This window comes from Parasteatoda tepidariorum, chromosome 5 (genome assembly GCF_043381705.1).
Source record: "Parasteatoda tepidariorum isolate YZ-2023 chromosome 5, CAS_Ptep_4.0, whole genome shotgun sequence".
Taxonomy (NCBI): Eukaryota; Metazoa; Arthropoda; class Arachnida; order Araneae; family Theridiidae; genus Parasteatoda; species Parasteatoda tepidariorum.
The window spans coordinates 13741458-13752621 of NC_092208.1; the positions used below are offsets into that span (position 1 = coordinate 13741458).

Sequence of the window (11164 nt, forward strand, 5' to 3'; positions counted from 1 at the left end):
ATACTCCGCTAGATACTGTTAACTAGATATCTAATTAACAGTATCTAGACACATATATCTAGTTCACTGTATATGTAGTTAACAGTATCTAGACAGATATATCTAGTTCACTGTATATGTAGTTAACAGTATCTAGACACATATATCCAGTTCACTGTATATCTGGTTGACAGTATCTAGACACATATATCTAGTTCACAGTATACGTAGTTAACAGTATCTAGACACATATATCTAGTCCACAGTATATGTACTTAACAGTATCTAGACACATATATCTAGTTCACTGTATATCTGGTTGACAGTGTCTAGACACATGCATCTAGTTCACTGTATATCTAGTTAACAGTGTTTAGACACATATATCTAGTTCACTGTATATCTAGTTAACAATGTTTAGACACATGCATCTTGTTCACTGTATATCTAGTTAACAGTGTCTAGATACATATATCTAGTTCACTGTATATCTAGCTAACAGTATCTAGACACATATATCTAGTTCGCTGTATATCTAGTTAACAGTATTTAGACGCATATATCTAGTTCAATGTAAATATCTAGGACTAAAGGCATTATTGTTTTTCCTTTTCAGTCTCCTCAGTCTTTATCTCCGGAAGTGAACGGTTTGCCGGTATTCCAGGTGGCTTCCCTAAACATTCCATCTATTCATTTATCTGCCGGAAGTCCGCAAAACAGCCGCCGGAGCAGCGTTATTGTGGCACTCTCTAGGCAATCCAGCATCATCTCCAACATCAGCAGAAAGGTAAACATCACAAATTTCTTTCTATTAAAAGAACCTTCATTGTTCCGACTGATACACAAAGCAGACATCTTTGAACTCAATGCTTTTCAATGAAGCAAAATACTTTTTTTTTAAAAAATCCCGAGAAAAGTCTGTAGGGCTAGTAGTTATCGGCAATGTTAGCCTCCATCTATGAAAAGGTACCCCAACATAGAACCAAGTTAAGATGTCTTATATATTAGTGAATTCGAAGAATTGTATTTTCGCAGTAATAGATACACTACTGTACTCTTCCACCAGAATTTTACCTGTGATAGAATTCGGTGAATGGGATTCCACTAGTAGATTCATCGCCGTTTGTGAGAAGGCGGGTGAGCTGTATTAAGATCACCGTGCTTTTGAGTGCTGGTCGTGAGAACTGTATTAAGTTGACGTTTGTGGTTGCCTTTAGCAGTCAAGTGTATACGTTGTACTCTGTTTGTAATTGGTTAGCAACGAGCGAGAAGGACACTGTTGCAGTCACATGTAGCATGTCAACTGTTCAATGCGGACCATCCATCGAAGTAGGCGTGTTCAAATCGAAGTGGGAGTTTCTGTCAAGGTAGGCGTGTTCACATCACGTCCGAAGGTCACCAAACTGGGGAAAGTAGTTATCAACCATGCCAACCTTCATCTATGAAAAGATGACCCAACATAGAATCGAGTTAACATGTCTTTTATACTAGTGAATTGGGATTGTAATTTTGCAGCGGTAGATACTCTACTAGGTCATAAATTAATTCTTAAACAACAATTTAAGAGTATGGAATGTGTCCTCAAAGTCCAAAATATTAGCTAAAAGTGGAATTTAATGGCATCCCATTGTCTGTGTCTACATTGTAATGATACTCAACTAAATGGCTGCTTGCATTCTAGCTTTATATAGAATGTGCTTCATGCTTTGCCTTTTACTTATCACGATGATAACCTTATCTTCGTGATAAGTAACATCTTATTACCTCTAGAGTCAATAAATAGCGCAGATGGGCCGTACCATGGCGTAAAATCATTTTTTCTCCGAGCAAGGCTTTATGGTCGTAAACCAATCTTCATGTGGTCGTCAAGGGTCCTCCGCAAAAAATGCTTATGCTCAACAATAGACAACTACCAAATTTTTATTTTGCGACATAGCTAAGTTAACTGTTAACCGAGCTCAAAAATTAAAACGTAAATATTATTCTCAGAGAGGACTCATCTTTACTCTGAATGCAAATAACAACCAGTTGTAAAGCGTGCAAAGAGTTATTCCCTTCCTCAAACATACCGAACTTATTGTTACGCTAAGAGGTTGAATCTCTTTCCATGCTTTGGAGATCACCTTAGTCATGAGGCAAACATAAACAATCAAACCAAAACAGTTAAGCGGCTCCGCCACATTCGCGTTGTTTATTGACCACGGCATTTTTAGCAAGAAATTATATCATATTTCATAACCGTCGTTGAACAGTCGACCCAATTTAGGGTTTACGACTACTAATGTTCAACTCTGTAGCCTCGTAATTTTGAACGCAATCCAGAAGACAAGGGAACTCTTGGATCAAATATTGAGAGAAATTTAGCCTTCCCGGAGGACTTTTTGATGCAACAAGCCCGTATTTGTGTTACATGAAGAGGAAAACCCTGAAAACCTTCCATGGTTAGCCTTACTGCCGGGGACTCTAACTCGTGATCTGTCTACCCCTGAGTCTACCCCCCCCAGCACTGTGATCGGCACGAGACGGATGTAGAATTTGTATTGACCAGCCATCACTGGGATTCGAACCCGAATCATTGGAAGGCAAATGCTGTATCCAATGAGACTCTATCTCTTAATGACAACATAGTATTATCCAGCATAAATGATTTATCATCTAGGTTCCTAACGTGAGCGCTACCATCCCTCAAAGGGGCAGAGGACACTTCGGGAGGTTAATTGAAGAGTATAAAGACATCTTCTACATGCATTGTTTGTTCTTCACCAGTAATTAAAAATACTTTTTTTTCATATGAAACTAGAATATTCTGTGACGTTCTTTTGTAATTTTTAAAATAATGCAGATCAAGCTTTTTTAATCCCTTCTTTTCTGAAACTTTCAGTAATGTGATAATATTAAAGTAAATAAATAAAACCGTGTTAAATATACAGCAAAACAAAATAGCTATGTAGCATTACGGAGTTGACTACAGATATTTAAAAAAATAATGCATAGCAATGTATTGTATAATACGACTATCAAACTTTTAAAAAAAAAGAGAATGAAAAGCTTACCTCGTTTGCAGAAATTATTTCTGGCTTTCAGCCATGAAAAAATTTGTAAGGAAAATACTATTTGTCTGTAATTCATGTCCATTCATAGAACTCTTTGGGACCTTGCTTCAGTCTTCAAACGAAAGGAAGCTTCAACGGTTGGAAGAACCACAAACGGAAGAAAAGTGAGAACGAAAGTTCAGAGAATGGTTCCGGTTCCGAAGATGTTGTTCTCAACAATATGACAAACTCTCACTCTTCTTGGTATGTAACATTTCTTTAATCTTTATTTCCCTTTATTGGTTCCATGCATATACATAACTATATCAAGATGCTTTAGACAATTCGTACATGCATATTTTCCTAGATATGCGTGGTTTCAGTCCTTGGCTATCTTAAAAGCTGACCGGCTATCTTAAAAGTTGACCTTAATATCACTGCTATAGGATCATACCAAACTATATGTCTTTCAGAGACCTGTCAAAAACGAAAAAAATGGCAAACAATCAAAACAAGAACATTTATATTCATGTTGCTTTATAAACATTCTATATACAGTATACTCTAGAGATCTCAAAGTTGAAGTGACGCTAAAAAATTTCGAGATAGCGAGTTCAGAACCAAATATGTTCCAAAAAGTAGAAAAATATACTCTAAAATATCATTCTAAAAAGTAGAGTAATGAAACATAAGAGTAACTACGCATACATGTTTATATAATGATAGTTGGCCATAAGTCTAAACACAACAATTAGAATTTTATTTTTAAAAGTAAGACAAAAATAATTATGCACTGAATGGAAAAAAATTGCAATAAACTTACATTACGATTTTTCCGAAATAATTAGTTTTCTATTTCGAAAGGAATTCGACATAACAAGGTTTTGAGAAGTATCCCTTCGACATAGGAATTCAAATTAACATTAGGTGAATATACAATGCCAAGGGGACATTTTTTTTTCTTGTTGGACATAACAAGGTTTTCAAGAAATTGAAATCCGAGTTATTGAAAGTATACTGTATTAAACTATCTCTGGTTTGGAAAACATACTTTTTCTATTCATTTTCTTTTTTAGTTTTTTAATTCCTGATATTAGTTCACACTCTCCCTATATCTTGTTCAAGTTTTCAATCGTTAATAAAATATTTTTTTATTCATACACTCAAGTTCAAATACATTTTTTTTTGAACTTGTAGTGGATGTCAATACTGGGACTTGCAGTGGATGTTAATACTGTTTTTTCAAATATTAATTCATTCATTAAATAGAGATAAACGAAACACGAAATGGACTTTTCTAATGGGTTAAGCGTTAGTCATTGTTTTAAATTTATAAGCCATTCAGTTTTTCACACATTTTAAAAATAGCATCAGTGAGAATTTTTAGCTTATAGCTCTAATCGAACAAAAAAATAGTTTATGGCACACATTTAAGTATTTAATTATTCTATATTCGCTGCGTCAGATAAATTCAATAAAGAACATTACGTGGTAGCACGTGTGGTTCGCGTCACCAAACTTATACTTTAATAGTTGTCTAATACTACGACCCTTTTTTTTTAATTCTTACTATTAGTTAACACTCTTCCTATATATATTTATGCATCTTGTTCAAATTTTCAATCGTTAATAAAATACTTTTAACTCATCCCCTCAAGTTCAAATACATTTTTTAAGCTTGTAGGGGATAACATTTGATGTCAAGACAATTTTTTCTAATATTAATTATATTAAGAGCACAAAATTTTTTTTTTTTATAAAATGCAGACAGCTGTTTCGGATGCTCAAAGGGCAACCTTCATCAGTGCAACAGGTTGTTGCACTGATGAAGGTTGCAACAGGCTGTTGCACTGATGAAGGTTAATGAAGGTCCTGTTGCACTGATGAAGGTTGCCCTTTGAGCATCCCAATCAGCTGTCTGCATTTTATATTTTTTTTTTTGTGTTCTTTAACGTTGTTTGCGTTTAGTTTGTATTGTAGCACAAAAGTCGCCCACTTGTGTGCTTATTAATTCATTTATTAAATTTAACTAATTAATTTTAGTTTTATATGGGAGGAAAAATTTTAATCATTTAATAAAAAGTAACTAAAATAAAAAATTTCTCTATTGACCTTGGTAGGAATTGACTTTTTAAAAAAATTATATTACTTGTTTATTTGATATTTCAATAACTTCCATTTTTTTCAGCAGTTAAATCTATTCGCTCTTTTTTACAGCAATAACAATGGAGAACACGCCCATTGCAATGGAAGCATCCCTACTCTTCAGAACACCCCGAATAACAAGCGCCCTCTCCTCATTCAGAACAACAACAGCCCAAAAGTTCTCAGCCCCCAAAACTCCATCAAGAGTGTCTCGCTGTCTCATTATCAACGAGACAACGGTGCCGCCACTCCTGTACCAAACAGCGAACAGCCACACGCACCCTGTAGTCGCCAAATGTCTCTTAATAGCAGCATACAAAGCCAAAACACTCTGAGCCCATCCAACACATATTATTTGGCGAGTAGGCAGACTTCCATATCTGGTGCTTCTTTCAAGGATGATTTCAAGCCAAATAATTTGGAAGAAGCTCAGAACAAAGTGGAGAATTGTAGAACGTCATCAGTTTGTGAGCTTCCACCAAAGGTATATGTTTTTTATTTGCATTGCACTGTTTTATAAAAAGACATCCTTCTTCTTCTTGGACACTACAGCCTATGACAGGCCAAGGCCGTCCAAATAAGTTTTTGACATCTCGATCTATTCTGTGCCATGGCCTTCCAGTCAGTTATTCCCATTATCTTTGGGTCCCTCTCAAGTGCGTCCAGCCACCTAGTCCGTGGACGACCCCTTTTTCTTGTACCTTCTGGATTAGAAAAAAGTACTTTTTTGTGGGGTTTTGGTCTTCAGATCTATAAAGGTGTCCCAGCCATCGAATGCGATTGGCCTTAATAACATGAACTATGTCTGGTTGCTTATACTTTTTATATAACTCATGATTGTAAACAGTGCGCTATTTATTATTCTCATAGACTGTACCAAAAATTCTTCTAAGTATCCCTCTCTCAAAAATCAGCAATTTGTTCTCTTTTTAATAAGAGTTCAGCACTCACTACCATTTCAGATCACAGGCCGTAGGAGTGTTTTGTATACGTTAATTTTTGTCTTTTGTTGAAGAAATTTACTTTTCAGTTGGCTTTTTAAACCAAAATAGCACTTGTTTGCATTGCTAAATGGCTATCGATCAAAGAGACATCCAAGATAGCAAAATAAGGTTTATTTTCACCCAGCAAAAACCTTTTCATGTAAACCTAAAAAGGTTTGTTATACGTGTTTCCCTTCTATCCTTAAAGCAAGATCTGTGACCATCTGCTCTATTATACGCACATTACCCTAATCCAAAACCTTGGAAAACAACCTTTCATATAAAAACCTTAAAACAAGGTTAACTTAGAGTTTTCAAGCGTGAAAAAATTCTTTAATAAAGGCAGTCTTAAGGTGAAAATAATCTTGAATCTAGGTCATTACAAGGTTTCTTTTCGCTACGTCTTGTATACTCAGCTAAAATCCACCTTGTCGTGAAATTTTAATGGACAATGCAATTTGATCCTATCGCTAGTGTGACGTCAGCTAGACGTCAGCTAAGACGTCATTATGGACCTAAGTGACCATTTCAAGTGACAATACTTTTTAAAAAAGGTTTTTAAAAAATTATTTTTACTCTTTTCAAGATGAAAGGTTTGCAACTGCAATATTTTTGCTTTATTGAAAAAAAGGTTTTTAGTACAAACATTTTCGCGACAACAAAAAGAAAATTCCGACACGGGGTCGCCGTAAGGTTACATGTTTTATGGGATATACTAGGTTTGAAAAGGTTCTAACTAGGTTTGAAACTTTAACAAGAGGGAAAAAAATTCATCGAGTTTTAACTTTTCTTTGCATTTCACAAAGACTTCGCAGAAATCAGAAATACCTAAAAATTTGCTTTTACAACTGTCATACTTCAAGCAAAATAAAAACTCAATCTGAATTGTAGGTCTATAGACTAGGTCAGAACTTAATCATTATAGTCTTAAATACCAAAAATAGTTATTCATTCGCTATGTGGCCAGTAAGATCTCTTTTGCAGTCTAAAAACTCTAAATAAAGGGAAACTTGATTCTTTTATCGAAGTTATGCATTGACTAGAGATATATTAGAATGCTGATAAGATGGCAGGTATAGTTCACTCACCAGAAGATGGCACTTGACTCCGCCTTCATCACGTGGTATCCGACGATACAATTTGGCAATTTTCGGGAGAAGGATGTGATCAATCCTAAACAAGGTTTCTATTTTAACAATCGTTATGGCAAAAATATTTATTTCGCAATCTTTATGTGCATTTTTTTAGCATGCCGACCGGCCTGTGTAGGGGGCAGGGAGCTGTCCTTGCATAAGAAAGGTTCTGGGTTCGAATCCCGGGCAAGGCATGGATGTTTCTTTCTCTCTATCTGTGCTCTATTCCTTTTTCCTTTGTGTGTGAATGTGTGGATGTGACCCGCCCTATAAACGGGTTGTGGTAGTGCGACGTGGACGATGCTGCTCCACCGCCGTGGCTTCGCCACAGGTGCCCACTGGATATCGAGAAGAGAGTTAGCAATTCTGGAACTTTCTCTAGCCAATGGACAATAGTTCCAAGTGCCCGCCATTAAAAAAATTTTTTTTTTAACATTAAACATTTCATAAATTTGATGATATTTCTCTCTTTTGAGTAAACAGTTTGTCCTCTGCGTCTGAGGAAGTGGAGACAAGTGCCAACTCCTGGTGAACAAACTATAAATTGATTTTTAAGGTCAACGTAAAATGCATGTGAATCTCTGATTGTAGGTTATACTTAGAATATAAGAAACGATAACCATTTTGTCAATGTGATGAAATTAAAATTAGTTGATTGAATACTTAAGATAAAGTGAAAACTAAATCTCAAATTAATTTTAAATATGTAGGTACATAGATACTAAAAATAAAAATCCATTTTGCTCACACGAGAACAGTTAAAATAGTTTAAGCAGTTCAACCTACTGTAAAGTGAGAGCTAAATCTGTGATTGTCTTATAGGTTAAAGGTTGCAGTACAAAGATCGCCATTTAGTCAGAATATTCGCGTAAAATCACATAGTACGAAAAAATCCCTCATTTAACATTTAAGTGAATAATTTAATTTTTTATGTATACAACATCTTATTATGTATACAACATCTTATTAACACTGGTGTAAGAAATTAGGAGAATTTGCAAACTTGGTCGATTATCTCTAGAACTACTGGACCGATTTTAATTAAATTTGATACACACATACATGGATACAATACAAAACAAATAACCATTCAACAATTGTAATGCACACTCATGATTTTGAGTAACACTCATTGGAGCAAGAAGGTAGGAAATTGCCACAGGACAATTCAGGACAATTACCGCAGGAAATGATAAACTGCCTTATGAAATCACGCTACAAGACCTGTATATCTGTACAAGAGGCCTGTATAAAAGGCCTGTATAAGAGGGGACCATGGTCCCTATTAATCCATTTTTTTTGTTTATTCTGCAACCGCTGTTTCATACCTTCCGACTCCAACGAGTGTCACGCACGATCATGCGTGCGCATTACAGTTGCTGAATGATCATTTGTTTTGTATTGTATCAATGTATGTACGTATCAAATTTCCTTAAAATCGGTCCAGTAGTTCTAGAGATAATCGAACAAGTTTGCAAATTCTCCTAATTTTTTACACCAGTGTATAGAGAATTTGAGTTCTCTTATAATGTTACTATACTATTCCTTTAATCTCTTAACTTGTTTTCAATCATTTAGTGTTGCGGACATTTACCATTTTAAAAATTGTAACGGTAATTTTTCAGCAAATCAATCTTTACGGGGCGATAAGGCACAGAACACCGAGGTTTGTTTCATATTGCCCCCACAGAAGGGGAAAAGAAGGAAACAATCAAGATTATAGTTCGGACACTGAGGATTTCAAGATTTTTAAAGATTGCTATCACAAGGTTTGCATTATCAAAAAGTATCCGGTGTGCTTTTTAAATACATGTCACATATACAATTAATTTAAAAATCTCTTTTACAAACAAATTTAAATTTTCGATTCTTTTTAATAATATGTCCACTTTAACGTCAACATTTTTCTGGAAGGTAAACCAATATCTAGGAACGGTCATAATGTTAATTCAATAACGTAGGTACTTTATTTACGTCGCACTAGAGCAGCACAATGGGCTATTGGCGACGATCTGGGAAATATCCCTGAGGATGATCCGAAGACATGCCATCGTAATTTTGAACCTCTGCAGAGGGGATGGCTCCCCTGTTTTGATAGCCCGACGACCTGAGCGCGAGGTCAAGCACTTTACGGTAGCACAGTTTCATGAACAATGATACCGCGCAACCTCGGTCCTTAGGCAGGCTAATCTAAGTGGTCACGCACCCACTTACTGATCACAGCCAATGATGCTTGACTTCGGTGTTCTACTGGGAACTATGTCTTTACGACCAGTCCACTGCAGGACTTAGATCGCTAACAGTATACCCTTCTAAATATTCAAATTTTGAAAGTTAAATAGTTAAGTTAATAGTTTTCCCACAATTCGCGCTTCTAATTTCAAATCTGCAATCGATTTCTCTTTAAAAGCTTAAGATTTTATGCTGTTTAATAATATATTCCTAAATAGGATTTTTCAAAATTCACTTTAGTGAAAACTAAATGCCTCCACTTCTTCACTACGTTAGTAATAGGAAGAAAGCGATAAATATATTTCAGTGATTTATGATGCGGTACGTTAAGTCATATGTTTTTTGTTTTCAGTACATACATTCTTTCTAAACCTGTACAATCAAACAAAAAATAAAACTAAATTAAAAATATTATTTTGAAAGACTCGTTTCCCAGTATCTTCAAACAATTAGCGACCATAGCATCGCATCTGAAGAAAAATGGGCTCTTAGATTAAAGATGAGATGTCAAAAGATTGTTAAACTACATACGTTTTTCGTGACATTTTTTGTGTTTCAGACAATCAGTTACGAAGATAAGTCACTAAATAACAAAACAAAAAAAAATCAATCTCTCGTAAGTGACATGTATTTTTAAAGCCACTTCGAGCACAAAAATAATTTCACATGATAAAAGCACACTATATTCTCGCATCAAAGCACAAATGCTTCACAAATTTCTTTTCTTTGACGTTTCTGCAGTTAGTTTTGTTTCTTCTGCCTGCCAATAAACCGCTTTTACAATTTTTTCCAATGCTTACTTTTATTTTCTTATAAACGAATAAAGAATATTTTTCCAGAATTTAATAAGATAAATTGATGAAATATAGATTTTTTTCATCCTCATCAATTAAAAAAATTATATTATTTGTTTTTGAGAATTGTTTTTTTTAATTCTATCTTTTTCGCTAAGCACTCTTTCTGTTTTATTTAATGATGTTTTAATTTTATTTTTGAAACCTGTTCTTAATGTTTTTAGCTTTGTTGGTTCATTGAGCCTAAAGGATGGATTAAAGAGCGAGAAGACTATTCACTTTTTCTGTTCTCAAAGTCCCATTGGTAAGTAGAGATAATCCATTACTTAACTATTAAAAAATAACCATTATTTGATTGTTTTGTATTTGAATGTAGCTGGAGTTAGTTAGTTATTTGATGTTTTGGGCGTAAGAGTCAGAAATGGCTATACCGCACTACAGTCCCTGAGCAAATTATTCGACTCACTATTAGATTCTTTGTAAAATCTTAATTATCATTAGATACTATACAGCTTTATTGTTTTTACGCGACTGAAACCGGTTTGCACTTGTTTACGTTCGTCTATCAATGGGTGGAATTAGGCGATACATAATATAAATTCGACGTTTGGATAAATTACACGATATATTATATAAATATGGAATATTTCTTACATCAGGTATTATATTATTATATTGTAATAATTAGATCAAATTATTAGACGCATTGTAGTTTTTTCATAATTACATGATTTGCACGAGTTTATAGGCAATACTTTTATATATTTAAACATACATGTAATGGATTTTTATTCAGTAGGTTTTTTATATACTTTCCATTTGTATTTATTTCTGACGTATTGCATGACAATGTCAACCCATGGATA

At 34.6% G+C, this 11164-nt stretch overlaps 1 protein-coding gene across 1 annotated transcript in view; it reads left to right on the forward strand.

Moving 5' to 3' along the window:
• The window catches only part of LOC107454047 (voltage-dependent T-type calcium channel subunit alpha-1I), a 345752-nt gene that overhangs the window by 303810 nt on the left and 30778 nt on the right, over positions 1-11164 (forward strand). The window contains exons 16-19 of the mRNA XM_071181078.1: positions 596-766; positions 3121-3275; positions 5229-5640; positions 10523-10602. Coding sequence (XP_071037179.1) covers positions 596-766; positions 3121-3275; positions 5229-5640; positions 10523-10602 — 818 coding nt within the window. The remainder of the gene's footprint in view (positions 1-595; positions 767-3120; positions 3276-5228; positions 5641-10522; positions 10603-11164) is intronic.